Genomic DNA, 25,541 nt, shown 5'->3' with positions numbered 1-25,541 from the left:
CAGTAAAGGGTTTTTAAATGCTTTCCAATCAACATTCATGCCTATTTTTAGTTTTTTGACCACTTTGAGACAGTGGAACAAGCTGTTAACAAGACACTGACCATGCCTTATGAAGTTATTATGGTGAACATATTGGCAAACTGTTGCCTATTTACACATCAAACAGACATGGACCAACATTAGCACTCATTTGGAGTCCAAAAGAGTCCAAAATGGCGAGCTAAAAAAGGCTAAAACGCTCTGTGGAGCTGAAGTGGTTCTCAGTGTGTTTGTCACATTGGGCGATCCCTTTTCACATGATGCAATCATTTGGTAGAACGTTTTTTACAAAGAAATATTGAATATAGTAGTTTTAAAAAACTCTTTCAAATCACAACTGAAATGTCCTTCTTTGATTCATGGTTGAAAAATTCCAAAAAGCACTATTCTCACAGTGGTGTTTGCCTTGTAATTGTTGCATTTGTGTGAGAGTAAGTTATTCAGGAGCTGTCATTCAATCCCCACCAGCAATGTCATGATTAAATAAAAACGTTTAATTCCATCTGAGCCAGAGTTGTCATACTGCGGTGGTGTGCAGTTGTCAAAGACTGGAGTCGCCATGGGAATCAGTCACCAATGAAAAATGGAGTTTGTGACAAAGTAAGGAGGAATACAATTAATGTCAACAGCCTTGATGTCAGTGTTGTGCCCCATACAATCTCTATGTCATATTACACAAAATATGTCTCTACTTTGACAAGAAGCTTAGTTGTTTGTTTGTTGTTGTGTTTTTTTTTTTTTAAATGACATACAGCTTTCTCACCAGATACAAAGCCATTCTATCCATGATAGTTCTGCATTTCCATCCGGCCTTTCGGCACCACATAATCTGTTTCTTCTGTGAAAATACCCGAACAAACAAGCTGTTAAAGAACAGGCCTGTACCACAAACAGCATCTGTTGGTTTTTCCGACTTTTGTTTTACATCAGCGACAGGTGTTCCGTGCATGTGTCGGCTGAGATAAAAGACGGAGAAAATGTGCAGATGTCAGTCGTTACACGTGCGTCTTTTCATCGTTGCCTATGATTAGCACAAGTTTGTAATGAGTCTGTATTCCTAACAGAGTGATAGTAAAAGAACGAGCATAAAGAGGAAGGAACACAGCTAAAGAGCCGCGGGCAAGCCCAAACTTCCACCATGGGAAAGTTTAAATGATTAACAGGCTCACAGTGTAACCCCCTTCACCATCCTGCAGCTCATTATGCGCCGTGTCCCACTATTGGACCTCATCATTTTCTATAATTGCCCCCATTGGCCGGGCTCCGATCTGGCCTATTTTGTCCCATTCTGCTGAGAAATTAAGGCATTCCTCTAGCGACCCTGACCTGTCCCAGGCCTTGTCGTGTGACTGACAGCCCATTAGAGGGCCATTGATTGGTTGAATCTTGGAATGTGTAAGCCAACCTAATTAGGGCTGAGTCCCTCCTCTCCTCTCTGAATGTCAATTGAGACCCTTGTAGGAAAGAAAACAGCAAGCAAATGAGGCCTTTGTAATCCTCTGGGTGGACACTGTTGTTTTTACTCAACAAGATCAGTGTAATTTACAGTACAAAGCCCAAAAAACTAGTGTGCTCATGGACATCTCGGGGAACGCTCTGCAGACCAATATAATATGCACATATTAATCAGTCATGTCCAAGCATGCAACTAAGCAAATACATACTCCCTTGGGTGTTGACTGTATATTCCCACTTTCATACACATATATTCACAGAAACATTGATTAACGCTTCACCCTAGTCACCTGCACAAACCTACAACGTCTCATAGGGAGGTGATTTAGCAGGCACACACACATTTGTATGCATACGCTCACTCACAGAAAAAGAAACTTTCTATCTCTCTCCTTTTTTTTTTTTTCTTCTTCTTGAAAACACAGCCGCTCTGTTTGGAATGTGTGTAAGACTCTGTTTAAACACACACACGTACATGCTAAGACACACTGGCTCACTGAGACAGGATACGTGCTTTGCAGCTGGTTTTGCCTCCAGCGCGTTTGGAGACTATTTGGGCTAATCAGTGCAGCTCTCCACCACAGATGGTCCTTGACTGAATCTACTACCGTCCTGACATTAGTCATCTTGCCTTCTCCTCGCTATCCATGCAACAACAATATATTCCTCCCAAAACTTACCTTGACAGTTTGGGTTTTAATGGGTTTGTGAATTCAATCATGAAATCGGAACCACTTGTGTGGTCACAGGAGTGCTTTAGAAGATTTTTTTTTTTTCCTTTACTCCAGGCGAGATGCTAATGAGATGTGTTGTTGATGGTTTTTTTCTATGAAAAAATCTGATTATTGTGAGGACTATCTGTTAAATATGAAAACATCAACTTACTGTATATTTCCAGTATATATTTCTTGTAGTTCTGCAATGGTAAGACTGTGTGGCAGCTCTTTTGTCTAGAGCTACATCTGAATGTGTTTTTGTTTTGTGTCTGAGGGTCCAAGGTCTTTTTAAGGACACCAACTTAACTCAATTTGCTGATCAGCCACAGTTCTTCCCGGCAACACTGGGGAAGATTAGAGGGACAACTGATCAGAAAGTACACTGACAAGGGCGTAGGTTTGTAAAAAGTAATGATGCACTGATCCGACTTTTTCAGTCCCAATACCGATACCTGGGGGTTGGTTTGGCCAGTGTTTAGTTGAAAAGCTGTATGCCTCACTGTGTGGAGTATTTGCCCCCCCCCAAAAAAATATGTAATACGCAAATACATGGATGTGCATTTACTGAATTGTTAACTATTAAAATAATAAATCCTACAAAAGACAGAATTTACAATTTAAGCGTAAAACTTTTAAATGGAGCAACAAATTGGTCAAAACTTAAAAAACAGGAATCCAAATCACAGTTTATATATTGTACATAGACATAGAATTAAATAGTTCGGCCCGACTGTCATCAAAATCCCATCCGGCTGAGTCAGTAGAGGTCAGATATCAATATCTGAATCGGTGCAACCCTCGTAAAAAGTTGGACTTCAGTTTGGCGTATGTCTTCTAACCGGTATATCTGTGTCATCGTCTCTGCGGCTGTGAGAACACACATACGTCGTGTGTGAGTGAGAACATGAGAATATTTATTAATTTACCATTGATGTGAAAACGATAAGATACGGGGAAGTACATTTTGCTTAAATATATATATATATATATATATATATATATATATATATATATTTATATTGAATAGTATCCAGAATAAATATCTGGAGGCAATACAGAATACCTTAGAGCCTTACTGCATTATATTCCATTATAATTTATATTTTGAATTTTGTTTTCCATAAATTAATACATTTCTGCCATAAATTGATGCAAAAAAGGCAGAAATTAGTGCACACATTTTCACCACAATTCAGGAAATGAAATGTTTGATTATGCTTAACTTGTGTCGCCACCAATTTTGAAACCAAAGCGTCGCCCTTGCACACAGATCCGTGAATGGTACATTGTGTAAGTAATGTTACACAACTGTTGAGTGAGATAAAATATTCACACCGAATTTAAAAAATACATACATTTGAAGACTAAAATGCAACATTGGCCTACTTTACTCTGAATATTTCAGTATCATTTTCAATTGTTAAGAGCTTTTTGTGTGAAATAATTTACTACTTAAAAGCATTTCTTTGTTATGATCTTGAGAAGAGTTTCCGTTTCCCCGTGGTTCAACAGTTTCAAAAGCTTTTCTATCCTGCCAGCGGAACGAAAACAGCAAATTAAGCTAATTCAAATTGACTGGGGATGTTGTTACTCTATGATATGTGTATTTATCAGTCGGTGTAGCTTGGTGATGAATGTGAATGTCAACGTCATCAGGCTAACATGCTAACAGTGACAATACTAACATGCTGATGTTTAGCTGAATGTTTGCAATAATATTCACCATTTCAGTGTTAGCGAGCTAACATTTGCTCATTAACACCTAACAGAAAGTACTGCTGAGGCGGAGGGGAATGTGATTCGTTTTGCAGATATTTGAGGCTTTGTCCTCTGGGGGACACGAGTGCCTGTACAACATTTTGTGACAATCCATCCAATAGTTGGTCAAATATTGGACTCTAGACTAAAACGGACTGACATTGCCATAGATGTAAAAGATAGCTTACATTTTTCAGCTGCTTTGTGATTGACAGGTCGCTACCACAGCTATGTCTGGTCTGCGAGTTGTCCGTGTTTTTTTTGTCTTAGAACTTTAAACCTTTCACAGTGTGTTTTCAATTCATGAAAGTTCATTTAAAAAGGTTGGCTGCCGTTTTATTGTACTCCACCCTCTCGTATCACTTCTGGTCCCGGAAAACAAAGATGGCAACGGCCAAAAACCGAGATGGTGACAGCCAAAATGCCAAACTCAAGGCTTTAAAACCGTAGTCCACAAACCATTGGCTGACATCCCGGTGACATATGTCCACTTCTTATATACACACTGTAGCATAACACCAGAAATGAGAGTGAGTGTCTTTAAACAGCCTTCACAAATGCACAGTAATGAAACCTGTAACCACCTGAGAGCCACAGAAGCAGTGGGTTGAAAAAAAAAAGAAGGAAATCTTGGCAGAAAATGGAACACACACATAAGCCCTCACAATGCGTGCACTTTGCCACACACATGTACAGTCATAGACACACACACACACACACACACACACACACACACACACACACACACACACACACACACACACACACACACACACACACACACACACACACACACACACACACACACACAAAGACACAAATACACATGCAGAGTGCTGCTGTTGCTTTCAGATAAGTCTCTCTCCACAGACCAGTGTCTTTGTACATCAGGGGGAGCAGAGGGTGAAAGGAATTGCGAGGAATGAACTCATGTTGTTAATTTGTTTCAACTCTAAAGACAGAACGCGCGCCAACGCCGAATCTTCCCGAAACATTCTCACTGGTCCTGCTCCGTTTAACCCTTTCCAGCTTTGCCGCACGTGATTATTTGTCCGTCTTTCTTCTTTTATTTCCTTCCTCCTTGTCTATCTTTCTCCCGGCCCTCTGTCTTGCCCCTTGTTAGCGAGCATTGTACTAAAAGATGATATTAGTGCCTTTTAGCGCTGTGCCAGGAATACTAACTCACAGCTCCCTGGCATTTCAACAGCCTCTGTGCTACCTGGGTTTGTACTGCCAGATTATTTAGGATTACATTTACACACACACACACACAAACAATGAGACGCCCACGTGCATAGACAGACTATTCCCCCTCATAGAGGAGCACTCACCCTGACTCAAATTGGCAGTTGTTGTTGGCTCACCCCTCAGCTGAACCGCTATGTTCTCCAGTAGACCAGTAGACTTCTACCAGTGTAATTGGGCTTTCGGCTCAGGAATTAATCACTGATGTTTAATTGTGTGTGTTGTGTGTTTTTGGGGGCAAATAGCGATTGTTGCCGTGCACCTCGAAGAGATGCAAAATCTGGAAGATGGAGAGTGAGGGAGTGTGAGGAAAAGATCAGAGGAAATGGGGATGAAGGTGAAGGCGGGACCAAGTGGGTGGAGCCGAGGAGATAAACGAAAAGGGAACGGCTGAAGATCGGGCGTGTGCTCGTTTCACATGCAAAGACAGAAGTCAGGTAGAGAGTGGTGTGGAAGAAACAGAGGGCAGGAGGTGACGGGCGAACGGGAGGAGGGATCTCGCAGAGTGATACAGAAAAGTGGCCCCCGCTAGCAAAGATGAAGGGCTACTTTAATTAGGTTTCTGACGCCTGCTTAATCCTATTCTCCATATTAATCCCTTACAATGTACATAATCAAAACAAATACACCCATGGGGGCAAAGCTGTTAATAGGAAACAATAATACAGATAGTGTGTGCACGTGGGACACCTGTATACAACCTTCGGGGACAAACATAGGACATGTCCCAGTCATCGCCCTCCCTGTGCAGTGATCGGAAGCCGAAGGGGGGATTACGATCACACTTGAGACCCTTCATAAGCATCCTCCTTCGGAATGTGCTGTGCTGCTGCAATGTAAATGTACGCTCATTCTATTCTTGAACACGGCTTGATATCCATGCATGAGAGCAACAAGTGGAAACAAGTCACCTTGCCCCAAAAATAAAATTATATCTGGGTCTACCTTTTTTTTTTTCTCTCAGTTCTGTTTATGCCTACTGCTGAAGGAAATGTATTCCCATTGCTCCCGATGTTTCAATTCCTCATACAGCCACTTACCAGCCTCTCAGGTTTTTAGTGACTATACTTAACAATGCAATTCATTTCTCAGCTAATTCTTTTCAACTTGAGAGGACTACTTGATTTGGACTACTTTCTCTTGGGGAAAAAAAAGACTAAGTCATTCTGTCACACTTTTTTGTGTGATTTTGATCATATTTTTAGAGCGGTATGTGCATTCAGGTGGCTGTTAGGGAAAGATGCCCCCCTCAGTACATACAATGTTAACATGCATAAGCATACTCAGAGTTTGGGGTAAAATATGCACATGCACTGTAAAGGGGCATCTTGCCCTGGGAGTTTTTAGATGTCTATAGATTTTATAATTTACATACAGAATGTTATCTAATTAAGATAATTGCTTCATTGATTTCTCATTTACAGAGTAAAACAAACTGTTTTTAAAAGGCCACGTTAATTTAGATGGGCTACTTTAGTGGTGTTTAGTGTTAGAGTTCAGGCATCAAATAAAGAAACACAATAACAAACAGTATTTCACTTGTGTCACCAAATCTTTATTTCAAAGAGAGGTCTGTGTCTAAAGTAGGGTTTATTCTTCAATAATCTTTTTTTTTTAACCAATTGAAGTTTATAGTTTAGAATTGTGTTTTCCTTTTGAGCAAACAAGCTTTTCATTGAAACGTGATATAATGATTATATCCTTGTTGTTTACCCTTAGACTGTCATGTGTGTTTCTATGTTCTTTAAGATATTGTGAGGCTGTAGTAGTAGCAGTTATTGTAGGAGTAGTTGTTGTTGTTTAATCAAAGTGATACACTGCATTCATCATAAGATAAAATCATCCTGTTATTGACATACAGCCAAAAGTGTTAATCTGAGCCCTCGCTTTTTTGTGCCTTCAAATAATATGGTAGTTCTAGATAATAATACAATGTGACCCCAAATATGATTATACGGTTTAAGGAAATAAACCGTTCTGCTGTCATTTGATTATGGGTATTTTCTGGTCTTTGTGGAAACAATTTGACATCTTGGAAATAGAAAACAGCTTCAGCAGCCTGGTACATTCAACCATTTGCACATGTTATGTAAGGCACCTTGTGATGAACTTGACTTGGCCCAACAACAGTCACAGTGTAAAACATATGCAGAGAATAATACATTTGGAAACACATAGTTTGAACCGGTTCCTGCCCAGCTTCAACAGGTACCTGAGGGAGAATGTCTGAGGAGCCATGCAAGTTTAATGTTGCTGGTTTCTGCAGCAGAACAAAGCCCAAAGTGTTGGTTTTCATCTTTCTCTATATGGAGCAAGTCGAGCATGAGGAGAGAGAGGAAAGGTAAGAAAACACTCAGATTTGTCACTATACCGGTATCACACCAGGTCACCCAGTAGGCTGTGAAATGACTTGATGATCCCGGGGAATGGGTGTGTGAGTGTGAGTGTGAGGCAGAGAGAGGCAGTGATAGCTTTATCTGCAGGTACGTTTCATGTCAGATCTCACACCGAAACGGCCCCGCAGCTTCACCCCACGCCAAAGCCGCAGAGAGCGAGACAGAAGAAGAAGAGCAGAGGCAGAAAAACACCGAGCTAGACATTTGAAGCATCAGCGGTGTCTCGACAAACAAGGAATTATCAGGAAAAAGAGAATGTGGGGACCCCAAGGCCTACACACACCACTGCCCAGATTTCTGCTTAACACATACTGAATGTTCTGCTCTGACAATTACAAATTAGATCGGGGCAAAGAGAAGTGAGTGCAGATGGAGGGAGGACTGAGTGCTGTCCCTTGCATGAAGCCGAATTAGCATGCACCGTAGATCTCTTTTATGGCATTGGCGCTGTCCATGGTCCTGAAAAGATGTGGTTACACATCGGATAATGTTCTACTTGGATGGCAGGAAGTAAGTGGGAATAAATCTCTGAGGAAAATTGAGATTTCAGCAAGCTATTAGTTTTGTGCTGGCCAACCTGGGACATTGTGGTCAGAGCTGCAAAGTTGGCTTATAAGTGTCCTATTACCTCACAAAACAAATGGCCACCATTTATATACATCCAACTCTCTCCCCCCAAATATTTTGTGAAAAAAAAAAAATATATAGATTTTTTTTAACTTACAGCAGTTCAATACTTATGTTCTGTGTGTGCTTTTAGAAAGATGTGTGCCAGGTTACAGTAAAGGAAGAATATTGAGGTAAGTGAGTTTATCCTCCTCTTAAATGCAGAAGTACAAGAGGAAACCATGGATCCAGAAGGAGCAAACTAATTTCTATATTGCATTGTCTTTCATGCAATGAGTCATAAAATAATCACAAGGACACATCTTTGATTGCTCGTAGTTTCAATTCTGAATGAAAACAGTAAGTGCAAATTCTCTTTGCCAAAGGAAATGTTACCCGACGGGTTTTGATTAAAATTCAACAAGAGGCGGTCTCCGTGAGAGGTTAGATTATTGGCCGGCAGGCGCATGGACACACACACACACACACACACACACACACACACACACACACACACACACACACACACACACACACACACACACACACACACACTTTCACAGCTGGTGCGCCTTCCTCCATCAGAGACTGACAGAAGCGGGGCGACCGCTCTAAGCTGCGAGCGCTCATCTCTCGTCTCCTTCACCAGCGCGTCTTTTACTGTTGACATAAAAAAAAAACTTTGAAGAGGTGAGATCCGAAACGTTCCAACGCCGATAAATCAGCGTCGACAGCGCGCATTGACAAAAGAAAAAAAAAAAGGAGGGAAAGAAAAGAACCGTCAAGTCCGAGGAAAAGCGCCGGAGCCGGGAGAAAGAGGGAGCTATGCCATCTCGCGCCGAGCAGAGCCCAGTCCTCCTCTGTTGTGTGTCGGAGCTGCAGCATGGTGTCTCTCTCTGGACTCTGGACCTACTGCCTCGCCCCCGGGAGACCTCATCTCCTCTTCCTCTCCGCCAGACCGCTCCTGCTGCTGCTTTTATTGACCGTCCTCTGCTCTCCCGAGTCCTGCCTCCCGCACCCTCAGCCTTGCCACATCCTCGCCCGGATAGGACACACCGTGCGCCTCGGCGCGCTCTTGCCGACCCGCCAGCCGGCACGGATACAAAACGCGCTCAACCGCGCCCTGGCTAGCCTCCGGCACCAGAGCGTAGGGGCAGACTCCACCACGACCGCCTCCCAAACACCTCCTCTGATGCCCTACAACCTGAGCCTGGAGATGGTGGCGCGATCGCCCGCGGGGGGGGACCCGGAGTCGCTGTCTCGTAGCGCCTGCCAGGACCTGGTGGTGAGGGGGGTGTCCGCCGTGCTGGCCTTCCCCCGCTCCAGGGAGGAGCTGATCCAGGTGGAGTTCCTCTCGTCGTTCCTGGAGATCCCCTTCATCTCCATCCTGGAGGACACAGAGCCTCTTGTGACTAAGGTATGCATGTCTGTGTGTGTTTCTGTGTGCTCTCCCCAATAAACCTGTAGCAGTCATCTTTAAAGGAGCATAAAACACTGAAGGTTATTAGGGTATATGTGATTTGGTTTTATGCGTTCTGCACTTTGCACTTCAATCAGATGCAACCTCTGGCCAACCATATTTTCCTTTGGACCTTTATCACAGAGTTGACACTCGCGGATGAACCTTAGCCTGCCTTAGCCTGTAGCAAGGATTTTGGTGGCTGAGCTGGTGCAAAACTCATCTCACCAGCCAGATTTTTAAGTCCAGCTAAAGGCAAGGGAATAGTGCAAGGAAATGTAATTGTAACGGGGATAAAAACGATAAATTATTCTTAAGAATAATTAGAATAGTACAATTAGTAACAATAGTAAATGTAATATGGATCATTTGAGGAGTAGATTAAAGGAGCATTTAGTGTCCCAGACTCTTAAATTGCACTAATAAGTGTCTTCTTCCTTCAAAGTCTGATGTTCAGATTGATCTCCACTGAGCTTCAGCTGGTGAACCTGCAGGCCCTTCACATGCATGTTTAATATCTGGTAGCTCAGCCTTAGTATCTGACTGAACACTTGAGCCCTCGAGCATGAGATTTAAAAATGAAATGCTTTTTTCTTCTCGTTTTAAGCCTTCTTCTTGTGTGTGTGTGTGTGTGTGTGTGTGTGTGTGTGTGTGTGTTAACAGACTGTGAGTGAGTGTGTGTATTTACGTGCACCTGGATGGGAGTGTGATTGAAGACAGCTGTGTTTTGGCACCTTTCAGAGTAAATCATTCAAACAGTTGAGATACTGATAGATGGATGCTGCGGAGAGGTGTGGTGTGTGTGTGTGTGTGTGTGTGTGTGTGTGTGTGTGTTGCTTGATGTGTGTGCAAATATGTAGGTAGGCAATAAGCGTGTGTGTGTGTGTCATGTTAGTATTCCCAGCAGCAGTCGAGCTGCTTGCCAGTCGGTCAATCCAGCTCCAGTCATACCCGCCTCTATCCCACTGAGCAGCCAACTGCATCTCTCTCTCACACACACACACACACACACACACACACACACACACACACACACACACACACACACACACACACACTCACAGACTTGCACAGGGGCAACCAAGACACCGCACACACAGAGAGCCACATAAAGAGGGTTTCAACTTTTACACAGGTTCATCAGGTTCATCAGGTTCAACACACAGGCTGTACTAAGAGGCGGTGTTAGGGAGACGGGGGGAGACGGGGGACGACGACAAGAAGGGGAGAGAGAGAGAGAGAGAGAGAGAGGGAGGAAAAGATCTATAGTTTAAGTCTGAAATCTTTGTCCTGTCTCGTCTCTTTGTCAACAATGGATTGCTTATTCGATTTCAATAAAGCTCGCATGAATGAGAAGTCACACCACTTGACGAATGTGTCGGCAATGCAAGAAGATAAGCAGGGCAGAGCAGAAGGAAAGGGAGAGAGGAAAGGCTGGGAAGGAGGAGAGGCTTTTTTTTCTTTTTTTTTAGCTGTGGGAGGCCTTTGAGCTCGTCAGAACTGTGCCAGGCAGTCAGTGCAAAAGAGAAACAGCCATCACTCTCTTTCTCTGTGACCTCTGTTTTTTAGATTTATTTATTTTTGCAATCATTGCAGCATTTTCATAGAAACGGAAGCCTGTTTGTTGGTTAGCTTTGCTGTTTATGCTCCAAAAAAGTGCTTCAGTCTTATATTCAACTCATGGAATATGTTTTTTTTTTTTTCTCAGTGTCAGGCTAGTCTTTCGTGCTTCATAGAAGGTGACATGTTCGAGGTGTTTGGCAGCAGCAGCAACATCTGTTTGTAAGCCGTAGAGGGAAAACAGGGCAGGCACGGTGAGGAGTAGCACACATGTAAAAGACCGGGGGCAGAAACTCTGAATTAAAAATGGTTTAAGATGCCATAGTACTGACTACAGTTTGTGACCAAGGAGGAGTGATCTTTAGGAGAATAAAGTGCCGAAAAATCTGCCGTCTGGAACCAAAAATATAATAAAATACGAAAGAAGTAAGAAACTTGAATAGACTCTTGCATAATACAGTATTAAATATCAAGAATGCTCTATTTCGGTTCTTGTAATGGTGCATGTTATTGCTCTGGTAAACAATATACATCTGAAACTGTTGCTGGATTAATTGATTAATCAATCAAAAGAAAATAATTGACAAATTGCAAACTTTGTTTTCATAATCTCATATTTAAGAATTTGCAGCCTTACTCGAAATTAGAAATCTTTCATTAAAAAAGTAAAAAACAATATAGTAGAAAATATAGTTTAAAAATACAAAAACTATTTAACAATTGATAATTTTTTTCAGGTTGGCAAAGGCAAAAAAAATGTCAGTACCCGGCCAGTGAAGGAATGTATTGCACACTCCAGGGTGCACCTCAAAGATGGGGAGCAATGTGAGAAATAAGCTAAAAGGAGGCTGCTAGGAGGTGGGACGGGTTCTTGATCACACACAGAGAGGGCGAGTGACGAGTGGGCTGGGTCAACAGGGAGGCAAATTGTTACCCTGTACAAACAGTGAACCGTACACTGGTTTCTCCACTGATAGCAAAATACACAAACAGAAGATATAATTCTAATTAAAAATGCTATTTGCATGTTAGCATCAGTGGGAGGAGAAGTACTCCTGAGAGGGGGAAGGAGGGCTGGATAAATGTAGAGACAAAACAAACGCCTCTGCCAAAAAATTTGCCGGATCCGTCACACATTGATCCAAATAGAGTTTTTTGGTTTGTTTGTTTGTCTCTGGAAGGAGAGCCTTCTCCCTGGTGTTTTTGAATTTGTGGAGATATTTCTGCAGGGCATTGGGAATTGAACCTACGTTTTCAGATCCCTTCTCCGGACATCAGGAAGAGGTAGATAAACACGCGGAAAGAAAGAGAGATACTTCCACATGCAGCAGGAAACACTTGCTATGCCTCCCTCCAACTGTCAAATACATTTTCCACACATTTTAAAATCCCACAAAACATAAAAGGTACTTTTTGGGTGTGTTTCTATCCCAGGCTAAAGAGACTACTTCAAGGTTTAAAGAGCATGCCCATGAGAAAAGAACACAGTCTTTCAGGGATTAAATAATATTTGGCTCTGTATTATTTATTTATTTATTGCCATATTTCACATTTCATGGACTCGGCGCAGTCATGATGGGGGTGACATTTCTTGGAGGTTGCGATGACGGATGTTTCCCAGACTACCGTTCAGTTCACCCAAAAGCCACTGCTGGTGGGTTGTCATCATTATGCACTTGACGAGTGTATCTCTCCTTATTATCACAAGTATCGCTGTTGTCAAAACATTCCGGTGTTGCAACACTGGGGACATTTAAGCACCGGCCGGAGACACGAAAGGACGCGGACAGACAGGAGGACGGAAAGGCAGACGGAGACAGAGGTCGGTTGTCTGTCTGCGCTCTCCCCTCTCTGCTTAGTCAGACGAGTTGTGGGACTTGGTGATGCGTCTCAGCAAGGAAGTGCTTATTCCTCCCAACCTACTTAAGCTAATTAGAACCAGTGTGTGACCCCTAACTGTAAATCTCTCCCGTTCATCTATGACAGGGAGGATGGGAGGAGAGGAGAGGAGAGGAGAAAAGACAGAGGAGCAGAGGGAGGAGGGGAAAGAAAAAGGAAATGGCCTTCTAATTCCCATCAGTGCCATTATGGGCGTTTGGGCAGGTGATTTGTTCATCAGTATCCTCTCATGGAATGAGTGAAAATAAATGAAATTGAGGATATTTGATGCTTTAGTGAAGAAATTCAGAAATAACCTTAATTAACCCCGAAAAATGAATGATCTGGGTTCTTAAATTGGTATTCTACCAGGACGTGTTGGTGGAAGCGTAGTCATTATGGAATGAAATCATTTTTGTTTGCGAACGGATTTAATTGAAAAAGAAAAACAGCATCTACGCAGTCCCAGTCCATTACTGACGCAGCCAGCCTTTTTTTTTTTTTTAAAAGCGCGGTCTCACCAAACAATTCTAGATTCACTGATTTTATCACAGACATTATTTTGTGGATCATGATTTCTCTGCCGGAAATGTATTAGCAGGGAGAGCTGAAGGGAATGGTTTTGCTGATTCCTGAATGTGATTAGGTGAGAGGGGTGGCATGGTGTGAATTCATTATTTGTCATTCTTCACCGTGGAAGCCATGTTCCTGCAGCTCAAAAACTCTCTTCACTCCCAGCTACTCCTTCTTTTTTTTTCTTTTTGCTGGGAATTCGTTCCAAAAAGCACAATATGTACAGAACTATATTTTACACAGTCAGATTCTGAAACACCTTTGTAGTTCAGTTGGCTCCCCTATTGCCACTTAAATGTTATTTTATAGTCCTCCCTACAAAAGAGTAAAGCGTTTTATTCATATTTCATTTTTTTTTTTTAACCAGACTTTGATCGAACGCACATTCTAAATACAAAGGCATATTTGTTCAAGTCCTCTTCACCTGCTCCTGTGCTGCTGTATTAGTAATGTTGATATTTGATTTGAAAGTATTCATAATTTAGCTTATTATGCTGCTGCATTTTGAGTCCCTCTGAATCACAGCGTTAGCTGAACACCTACAAATGTTGATGCCATTGTCGTTAGCCTTTTCCCTAAACTATAATCACTACAATACACACTCAACAGTCGTCAAGTGTATTATTCATGATTTCTTTTTACTGTTTATGATTTAGAATGACCTTTGTCATTCGCATGGGGAACTGCTTTCCCCTCTGCAATCTATCCATCCTGCGTTCTTTCATTAAGTCACTCCTTTTTTTAATGGCATACCTCGTTCTGCTTAGTAAAATGAAGATTAGTACAGTAAAAAACCCAATTTGCGACTTTGAATGAAATTACATTTTAATCCAGGGACCCTGCTGAATAAGACGCATTGTGGCTCTGAGCTAGCCCCGCTCTCAGAGGACACACACACACACACACACACACACACATCCATGCACGCACGCACACTGTATGCAGAGAAGCACAAGCCACGCACCAATGTATACCTGCATATATGATTCACGCTCGTACAGTGTCGGCTCTTTGCTCACTAAAGGTCATTAAGCCTAATGAGGCTTTACAACGCCGTGCTGCCTTTAGTGTTTTCTTTGAGACGATGAGGGGATTTGTGCCCAGACCACAGTGGAATGAACGAGTGCAAAGAGAAGTGGGACAAAACTCGTGCCGAGCCAGAGCCGCAGGCAAACTGACAGTTTGAGACAAGCAGGCCACTTAATGCAAACAGCTCAAAGCTTTTTCTTTATTAGTGTTATGATGACAGTTCAGCGCGGTCTTGACTGAGCCAGATTAATTGAGCCGAGCAGAAACAGCGGAGCGTGTATTTCCAAAAGGATTGTGGGCCAGTCTGAGCCGCTCAGTATGGCATCTGAGTTTGTGTTTGAATGTTTGGCTTGGGTTTTTTCGCCTCTGGTAAAACAAATGTTTCCAGTGACTCCAAACCAGTTTCTAAATAATAATTTAAAAAAAAAATTGAGTAGACCAGCGACGGATAGAGGCAGAATGGAAATGAAGGGCTGCACGTATCAGGGAGAGAGGGAGGTGTGGTTGTCATTATGGAGATATGATAGAGGGATTGAGGGAGGTATGTAGGGATCAAGGAATGAGGGATCAAGGAAGAAAGAGGGAATCAGTTGGTAGGGAAATGTTAAAAGGAGGGATCAGGAAAAAAAGGGTGTTGGGGGGAAAAATGGAAGAAGAGATAAATAGCAGGAATCCAGCAGTTGGGTTTAAGGTATCGAGGAAGAAATCTGATGCAGAATGGGGGAAGAATATGGAAAAAGAACGAGGGGATTATATACAGTAGTAGGGAATGATGGATGAAAGAAGGGGGAACTAAGGGAGTGGAAAACTAGGGAAAGAGGGATCTTGGAAAAACAGAGGAATCCAGTTGTAGGACACATGGGAGGTAGGGATAAAGGATGAAACATAAATTAGGTGGTATTGAACAAGGTAAGGCAGAATCAATGAGGAAATAAAGTAAATAGGTGATAGGAAAAAAAGGATAGGGTGCATTGAGGGAGAAAGGGACTACGGCAGGAAAGGGAAAATAAGTGGAGGTCAGGAACGTGAAAGAAAAAGGGGGATCAGATAGCAGGGAAGGAGAACAAAATGAAGAAAGAAATGGATCAGATAATTAACATGGGGAAGGAAGAAATAACGTGACGAATCAGGTAAGGAAGTTAAGCGGGGAGGGGAATGTGAGGAGGGATCAAGGAAGGACGAATCATCTGGGAAGGACGCTACCAATCTGGTGTGGAATGGGTGATGAAGGGATCAACAGAGGAAAGGATGGATCGAAGGTTGCAGGAATGATAGATGGGATGAGGGTATTGAGGGAATGCAGGGAGGGATGACAGGAGGCCCGGGCCTTGTGCTTTCTCTTCCATAGAGGAGTTTGATGGAGGCGGTTTTATCTAAACTGTGCCGGTTCATTAGAGGATTAGTGAGTGATAACTTCGAGCTATCTGTGATTGAAAAAACACCCCTCACACCTACACACACACACACACAGAGATAAGTGAAGGCACACGCATACACACACACACACACATTCTGTGTGAGGCTTGCACACACTCATCCAAACTTATTCAAAACACATACATACACGGATGAAAAGACACATGTTGGCATACTTTCAAACTTATCACATCCTCGTAAAGTTACTCTCATCTTTCCCTTCCATAGAACTAATGCTATCAACTGTGCAGCAGTTGTGTGTGTGTGTGTGTGTGTGTGTGTACACACATGGAAATGTGTGTTTTTGTGTTACTTAATGTGGCAACTGAGGCAGAACACCATAAATGTAGGCCAGGTGGGCTTTAGCGATAAGGGCAGACTTGGAGGCAACACACACACATATACGGCCTTATAGAAGCTCCCATAGGTCACAGGTGAAAGGCAGGCAGACGGGAGAGGCAGACGGAAGGCAAGACAGGTGAGACAAGGTGAGAGAGACATGTGCTGATGTGAGATTAAACAGATGCTGACAGATGGCGATGGGACACGGCTGAACGAGTGCCAAAGCGACAGGTTAGCCACAACACCCGGGGGGTGGAGACAAAGAAAGTGGGTAAAACGACCAGAAAGGGCGAAGACGAAATGAAAGTAACAAAGGATAAAGAGTAAGCAAGAGAGAGAGCCACAGAACGAAACCGGCTTAGTGAGACGGAGTGAGCGATCCAGACAAGTTGAACCTTCCTTTTAAAGAAAAGAAGGAAGCTTAAAAACTGAGACATAGACAGCAAAGTAAAGTGAGCAAGCTAGTAAGAGATAAAAGCAGGAGAAAGGGGACCAGGAGGTGACAAAGAAAATGTGATGGAGTGTCGAGCTGTCAGAGATGAAGTTATTTGAGAGGTGGGCGAGGAGCAGACAGCGTGATTGAAAGAACGGTTCGACCCCATGGTAACTTCTGTGTTCCTTCGGGGATATTTATGTTGGAAGTTGGCAAGAAAACGGGGATGATTTAGAGCCCATCTGGATGGGCATCAACACCACCTGCCCGCGGAGGAAAGGCTGTCTGTAAGGAGGCACACACCAGTGCACCGGTGGGCACTCGCACGCAGCGTCGCATCGCTTACACGAGTTACATGTGTAGATATGCAGCCATTTTGCCCCCGTTTGGCTGTAGTCCAGCTCGTTGGATTTGTCATGAAATAATCACCATCCGGGTGGAAAACTGGCTTTTACGACAACGCGCTGGGGGGCAATGATACCCAGACATGCAGAACGGGCAACCAACGGGTTTTTAAGGCGAAAGAGTGGAATAGACAGAGGGCAACATTTTCTCAAAAGTGAAGAGCAGAAGGTTGCAACACAGAGCTGACCACCTCACCAAGGCAGAAGCTACTCCTCACTTATTGTGTAAGTCAGCATAAACTAATACTAACTTATTTTTTAAAGAGGATAAAACAAACTCAAAGTACTCGAAACAGCTTCTGTGGTGCAGTCGGTGTCTTCATGGCCACATTTTGCCAAGATGCCTCACACATAGAGATTGTCACCCTTATTATTATACTTCGTCTAATTTGATTTGGGAGATAATCGTGCTCAAGTTTCTGGTGCTAGAGTTCCAATAGTGCTTTGGAAGATGTTATCGAGAGGAAATGTGATGTTGCCAGAGAGTCGGTTAGGAAGCTGAGGGCTACAACTAAAGCCGCCTTTCTTTAGCCTCTGTTGTTTTACACTTTGGGAAACTGGCACCATTAAATGTCTGCCGAATTAGCTATTAGCAGTTCCTGCAATATACCAATAGATGTACTGACAACTATCACTGGATAGCTTTGATACTGAAGATAACTTTAAAACGGGCCGGTTCTCTGGGAAGCTCCGGGGTGACAAGGGGCGTCTTCTTTGCTGTGATTTCTAGATTTATGGATGATTCTTCAAGAATATCACTACCTGCTTTCTGACTTTACTGAAACACTTCACAATCTCCTGTAACTGCCATATACTACATAGACATATAGCTGTAGATGCGATCACACACACACACACACACACACACACACACACACACACACACACACACACACACAAACTTGGACCAGTTTGCATAGAACACAGCAAAATACACACTTACACACACTCAGACATGACAGTCACAGCTCTGCCCAACACATGCATGGATACCCGCGCTCAGTCAGATTGTATCTGGGCGCATCCATCATACAAGCAAGCAGTTGTCATTTGTTGGGAAGTCTTGTTTTCATTCTGTCTTTCACTCTCTCTCTCTCTCTCGCTCTCTCTCTCTCGCTCTCTCTTTTTTTCTTTCTTTCCCCCGCTATCTTTCTGTATTGACCTCTGTGTTCGAGCTTCCTCCATAAAGCAGAACAGAGCGGAACGCTAGATAAATCCTAAGTGATATCCTGGGCTGACTGCTGGTGCAGGGAAAAACGTAGAGACAAACGGATATTCATATGCACAACAGCTAACATATAAAAACTGTTTATGGGCTTAAAGGAGACACGCAGACACGGTACAACCGACGGAGAGTGACTGCGAGACACAGGCCAGCGGGGAAAGAGATTTGAAGGGGAGAGGATTGAAGGCAATGGATGGGTGAATGAGACAAGGAGACAATAAATGAGAGCTTATGGGTGTGGTGACATGAGGCGAAAAGAAGAGACAGAGAAGTAAAGGGTAAAAAAAAGAAGTGGAATGGAGAGAGAAGAGAAGAGAAATGGGATGAGATCAATTTTCCTTCCTCATTGCCCTTCATACTGAGGACAGACCGTCCTCCAGATAGCGCTAAAACAGCTTCCCTGTCGCACTTTCCGCATGCCAAGTCACGCAAGAGAGCCGAGCAATATTTCACTATAATTCAGGTCAGCGGCATGCATATATCTTGCACATATCCCCCATTCACTCTGATTTTCTTAAAAGTAGAACCATAAAATTACAATTATTTATGACACTTTTGGAGATTTATTCTACAACCGACATCCGGACTATTTGGAAAGAAGAAGGCATCTCTGACAAATGGCATGGGGACAGTAACAAATCTCTTTTTCTCTCAAAGGAGAGTGTTATATCTTCATGGCTGAGTGCCTGCAAGTCGAGTCTGTATTGAGCTACCCAACTTAAGTTCTTAGTTGGGTTCTTGGGTTGTCGATACAATATTGGATGAGAAACACAAATGTAGTGTTTCTGCTGTTGTAAAGACGCTGCTGCAGCAGGAAACGGTACAGAATTGAGCAGAATCAATACCTTCTGAATACCTCAGGCGAGGAAAACAGAGTGGTGAAGATTTTTTAATTGAGGAAAAGGGAACGGACAAGCACAGGATTGTTTTTCTTGGCAATGTGTGTTTATTTTTCTGTTTATGAGCCGTTGAGTGGACTAACATGAGGGTATGACAGGTTGGTGTCAGGCTGTGTTTTTGCTGTTTATTTTTTTTTTTCAGTCGTGACACATTGGCAGAGTGGACATGGCCTTGAGGCATTCGGGCGGAATAGTTTGGTTGAAAGGTTCCTTTCAAGAAGGACAGCTGGGCAAAATGGTTGGATGGTGATATCTTTTTCATGCTGCTCGCCGGTGAGGACTACTGAGACAGAGTTGTCAGGTATGAAATTGAACTAAGGAGGAGATATCTCAATTTTGGTCACAGGCTAGGGGATTCAAATCTATACTTTTAACAGTGGAACTTCGTATGCAAAATGGTTGCCGTACAGCATGTGATAATGGAACAGACATCAGAAAGCATAGAAAGAAATTGCTGCCCTGTGAGTGTCCCCCACGTGACTTTCTTCACCCAGCTGTCAACATCAAGAAAAGGCATTCAGAACAGTAGTATATTTTTTTCCATCCGTTTCGATGCTGAGTTTTGGGAAGAAAGTATAAAACTAATGTTTTTCAGCCTTCAGTGAAAGCATCTTTGTACTTTTTCGATGTAGAGAAATGCTGTGTACAAGGGAATAGAATGCACACCTCTCCATGTCCAAAAGGGCCGCCATGCTGGAATATTATTAGTGATCAGTAAATCTAATGATGTTGCTAGTTACGCGTCCTCAGTAAGCAGTAAAATCACTATGCTACATTGTGAATAACATTCATCATCATAGAAAATAAGAAAAGAAACGATCCACTGACGAGTGCCCGTGTTCTGAGCCTCTGAGCATCTATATTGCGCGGAGAAGATCCTGTGTCCACAGTCCCAATAAACACAGAAGAGACTAATTCCCCTTACTGCAACCACACCACTCCTCATTTCAACAATCAAGGTTGCAAACTTGATATTGGTAAATAAACTCACGTGGTCACTGATTGATGCTGTAATGTCGATGCTGACGCGATTATGATTTACTGTCCTGGGGAGGCCCCGGGTTGAAATAAGCATTTTCTTTTATTGTCTGTGTACATTTCTCAGGCAAGACTGTACCCCAATGTGTTCATCGTCTCAGTGGAGTGAAAGGAAAACATATAAACTGTGGAATTTATACGGTAGCTTATTTAGGTTTCTATGGATTTAGTCACTTTTAAATGTTCTTTTTAGATTCTGAAAAATAGATATAATTATACATTTTATAAAATTTGAATTTGAATTCATACAGTTTCGATATTTGTCCCCAAAAAAATTAATAATATTGGGGACCAACACAAATGACCAACCGTGGGTCGAGGTGACTAAATGCATTGAATATCTATCAACATCACTATAAGTCAGTTGCATGCTCGATGCTTGAAGTTACCAAAAGTGTTGTAGTGCCGAGGTTACATCGGACATTATGCATTTATTACTCTGCACGACGTAGCTTAAATGTTGAATACTCATCCCAATTCTCCAGCTAGCAGTGAAAAAGAATTTAAGAGATTAACCATTGAAATAATATTTCATGCTTTGAATTATTGTTACAACTGAATAAATAGTTTGGTTTTACATGCAAGTCAACTGGGAGACTGGGGACTTCCTCTCATCCGGCCACTGGTGAACATGGTTGTCCAGTTATGGTGTGATTTATTTTTTGGTTTGTTCGTTGTTTGGCAGAAGCTTATGACTCAGCAAAGCAATCATTGGTTTGGACATTCCAGCAGCAGTCACTCCCAGACTTTAACGGTGCTAATTTTCCAAATGGCAGCGTATTACAGTTGCAGCATTCATTGGCAGCCTTGTCAGTTTTGGTTAAAGGCTGCCTGACAAACCAGGACGTGTTCAGTCGGTCTGTTCCAGTTCTCTGTCCATTCTTTGTCACTCTCAATCAGGCCATCACGACTGCAGCAGCGCTGAGCTTAGGGTCGACAGCCAAGGCTTTCCCAGCAGCGGCGGTGCTCTGCCAATGTTACTGTTTGTGGGCTTGTGTGTCTTTTGTCATAATATTGGATGCGAAAAAATGCTTGGTGTGGCCCATGTGTGTTTTCAGAAGTGTGTGCATTCCAGTCGTGTCTTCCATCTGTTGTGTAAAAGGTTGGATCTCGTTCCAAGTTGGTTGAAATACTGCGATTCATCGAGCACTGAGTGTAACAAATCTTTTATCACATCTCTTTCTATGTTAATGTGGGTTTTTTTATGGCTGCATTGATTGGTCCTGCAAACACTGAGCAACATTAGCATTCATCTTGTGTTGTTTAATATATTTCCAATATTCACTTTTGTTGTTCTGTCTTTGCTTACACCCAATTCCTGAGACCATTATGTGTCTCTTTAGATGCTGGATGCTCCACTATGTTTACCAGCTAGTTTCCAACTTTGTCTCTCTGCCCGTTGGTGCTGGACAAGTACGTAGCGTGCAGTTGGTTTATCAGACCTTTTATTGCTGAAAACAGCTGACTGTTTTCAGCAATAAAAGTGGGTCTCAAAAGCCAAAACAATGAGCTAAAAAAGGCTAAAAAGCTCCGTAGAGCTCAGGACGATTGCAGACAACAATTCTCTGTGGGTTTGTCACGATTGACATGGTCATTTTAGTTGCAGCTTTAATTTACTTCTAAGCATAACTTGGTTGAAATTGTTGAACGCAAAACCCTTCTTCATAAAGGATTAAAAAGCATTGGCGATTAATAATCCTATTGAGGTCTGCATTGGTGACCTGGTCTGGTTGAGTGTACAACAACATGTCAAACTACACTATAAGGAGTGCTGGTCAAATGTAATTCCTTGCTGGCACTTAAAGGATGAGATATTGATCGCAGCACACACAACTTATTTTCCTGCTTCATCTAAATCACTTTGTGATTGACAGTTCCCGGACGTGGAGCTGTCGTCCTATCGACTGTTGATTTCGTCAGCATATCCCTCCGTTCTCCGGGCAACCAGTTGGGTTAACCCTGCTTTCAAATCAGCATCAGCTGCTTCTCCGTGAGCATTTATTAACGGTGGATATTCTCCGAAACCAAACAATATTGCTGGTTGCCTCTCCGTAGCATGCCTGAGATTGCACAACCCTAAGTGATTAGTTTTGCAGCGGCACAAATGGCTCCGAGGTAGATTGTCAGCGGAGAGTGCAGGAGGTCCTCGGGAGGAAAGCATTCAGTCCTCCAGCTATTTAATTATGAGGGCGGCCAGACCCCTTGGGTGCGTGGCTTCGTTCTCTCACAACAGCGGCTCGCTAACAAACTCCGTTGAGTGCCTTTGATTGATCTGAAGCCATTTGGGGTGGCCGTGAAAAGACAAAAGGCAGAAGGAGGGAAGGGGAGATGAAGGGGAGAAGGGGGCAGGGAGGTTGGGGGGGGGGGGGCAGGAGGGAAGAAAGATGGAAGGAAAAATAAGGGGACAGGGAGCGGGATGTCTGCAGGGAGATGGAGAGTGAGGAATGAAGGGGAGCAATGTGTGGATGGATGGCTGGAGGGATGGACAGGGAGAGAGGGGGGGGTGTATTTCTTGGCACAGCACTTTCCTGCACACACAAACTACACACGGACCTGGGGTGTTGCATTGAGCCGAGCGCACGTAGACGCAGAAACATTTACACACGAGCCCACACAAAAACACACTTGGTTAAAATGTTGTTAGAGCTTCCACGGTATCAGGGGAATAGCGATGTGGATGTATTTGCATAAGTGGGTATTATACTCCGAGCCATTGGACAGTAGCGATGGCTAAAGTAGATAAGATAAAGCTTTCATTCTCTCGTCCTCTCCCTCCCTTACCCTGTTACCACACACAAACTCTCTATTTATCTGCTTGCTCTCTTCCTTTTTCTTCTCCGTCTTTCACTCAGGACAGAAACCGTCTCTCTTCCTCCGTTTCCTCCTCCGTCTTCCTGAGAAACGCTCTCACCGGCCGAACACATTTCTTCCGGTATATTTGTTGTACTAACGTCCAGCTTCTACCCTTATCTGCTTCACCGAAATCCCATCGTGAGAACTTTTTCAATTATCCCTGCCTCTACCTCTGTGGGTTTGGCAGGATAAAGCGTCCGCAGGGGAAAGAGGGAGAGCGTTTTGGGAGGGGGAGAAAGATGGAGGCGGGAGGGGAGGGGAGGGAGGGGATGAGAAGTTGAGGGAGAGATTCCGCAGTGACTCCGTTCCAACAAGTCATCTTTCATTTTTATGACTTCAATCAAGTGTCCTTGAATCCTAAATATACTCGGATCATGCACTCTCATCCTGGCTGGAAGGCTGGGGATACCTTTTTAACTATAATACCTGCACTATTCATTATGTGCACAGATTTAAACGACCTGTCACTCTAATGCTGTCATTTATTAGAAAACAATGTCCTGTCACGGTTCTGCTCCGGCGCACGTCCAAAAACATTTTTTTTCACCCACTTGGTCATTGTCTGTCGCTCTCCTGTCCTCTCTCTTTCTCTCTCTCTCTGTTGTATCCCCTCCCACACTTTTATTTTGCACCTCTCTCTTTCTGCCTCTCTCACACACGGTATCTATCTTTCCCTTGGCAGGAAACCACTGCAGTTTGTCACACACTGTGCAATATGGTGCAGATTGCAATCACTAAAAGAGTATTTCTCTCTCTCTCTCTCTCTCTCTCTCTCTCTCTCTCTCTCTCTCTCTCTCTCTGTCTCTGTGTCTGTGTGTGTGTGTGAGGTGGAGAGAGAGGGAGAGAGAGAAACAGAGTGTAAACTTGCTGAGGAAGTAATCTTGCCCATGAACTCTCGCTTTAGAAAGTCACCTGTGTGTGTTTCAGGACAGTTACATAGTTATAGTGTGTGATTCCATCTGCCAAAGGCTACCTCACAGTGTGTGTGTGTGTGTGTGTGTGTGTGTGTGTGTGTGTGTGTGTGTGTGTGTGTGAGTGTGTGTGCGCTCATCAAAGAGCACACACAGCAGGACAGCCTCCTGTTCCTTCAGCCATTCCTATCCCTTGTCCCATTTCCATCCTTCTTTTTCTCATTAAGACTTGTCCTCTCTCCTGTGCCTGCCTGTCCATATTTCCTCACGCCTTTTTCTGGCTCTGTTTTTTTTTCCCCTCCTCCGCATCCACTTCTTGGTCTATCAGTCTCACCATACTCTCCGTTTTTGTTTCTCTCACCCTCCCTCTCTCTCCCTCTTATCGTTTTCCTTCCCCTTCTTATCCTCCGACTCATTTCCCACCTGCATGGGATTGCTGTTCAGAGCCGGGCGAGCCCCGCGCTTGTAATACCCTGACCAGAGTTATTTAGCCGCGTTATGACAGGTAGGGAAATTAAATCACCACTTGGCTGTGTGCGTGCTTTTCTTTTCGTTCCCCTTTACTGTTTCTCCTTCCCATTTATGAGACCCTGCTGCAGGGCTATTTTTAGTCGGCTGCCACCTTCTCACTGGCTTGTAAAAAGCCGACCACCAGAAGTTCACTTAGGCAGAAATTCTCTATCATGATGGCGGGATTGATGAATGATATCGTTATCTGCAGTTGTGTTGTGCATGAATAAAAAAAAACACCTCCTGCATGGTCTGTACGATTTTATAACTACTTCGGAAAAGGACTTCAGGACTTCAGTAAATCTAAGCAGACTTCCTGCTTTTGGCTGATGATACATTGATCAGTTGATTGATTTTCTAGGTCACTCACATGCAAGTTAACTTGTTATTTATGTGTGTTTTTAGCCATGTTGGCAGCTTTGCTCGAGGGACGGCAATGTTCATCTGTCTGCCCGTGGCTACTTTGATCCAGACTGGAAAATCTCACTCAATATTGGACGGCTTGCCATGAAAATTTGTTCAAACACTCGTGTTCCCGAGAAGATGGATCCCATTGACTTTGGTGGTCCCCTGACACCATGGCCATGAGATTGACATTCGAATAGGTCTCCACTACTATCGGATTTATTGCCATGAAATTTGATACAAACAGCCCCCCAATACAACCCCCCATTTCCTCTAGCATATTTACATAAAAATTAGAATTTGCCCAAGTTTGGTTTGCTGCCAAATACTAATTACGTTCCCATCAGCCTCAGCTGCACTTTGTATTTAATTGTGCTAATTTGCAAATGTT

General features: G+C 43.2%; 1 protein-coding gene across 1 annotated transcript in view; it reads left to right on the top strand.

The window, feature by feature from the left end:
- Positions 1-9,098: 9,098 nt before the first annotated feature.
- grin3ba (glutamate receptor, ionotropic, N-methyl-D-aspartate 3Ba) overlaps positions 9,099-25,541 on the top strand; it is a gene marked incomplete at both ends in the record, with an annotated part of 63,371 nt that continues 46,928 nt past the window's right edge. Inside the window, one exon of the mRNA XM_079174479.1 lies at positions 9,099-9,632. Within this exon, the coding sequence (XP_079030605.1) occupies positions 9,099-9,632 (534 nt within the window). The remainder of the gene's footprint in view (positions 9,633-25,541) is intronic.

The sequence above is a fragment of the Pholis gunnellus genome (assembly GCF_910591455.1).
Source record: "Pholis gunnellus genome assembly, chromosome: 15".
NCBI classification, from domain to species: Eukaryota; Metazoa; Chordata; class Actinopteri; order Perciformes; family Pholidae; genus Pholis; species Pholis gunnellus.
The sequence above is the reverse complement of the archived record's forward strand: the minus strand, read 5'-3'. Positions and strand labels throughout refer to the sequence as shown.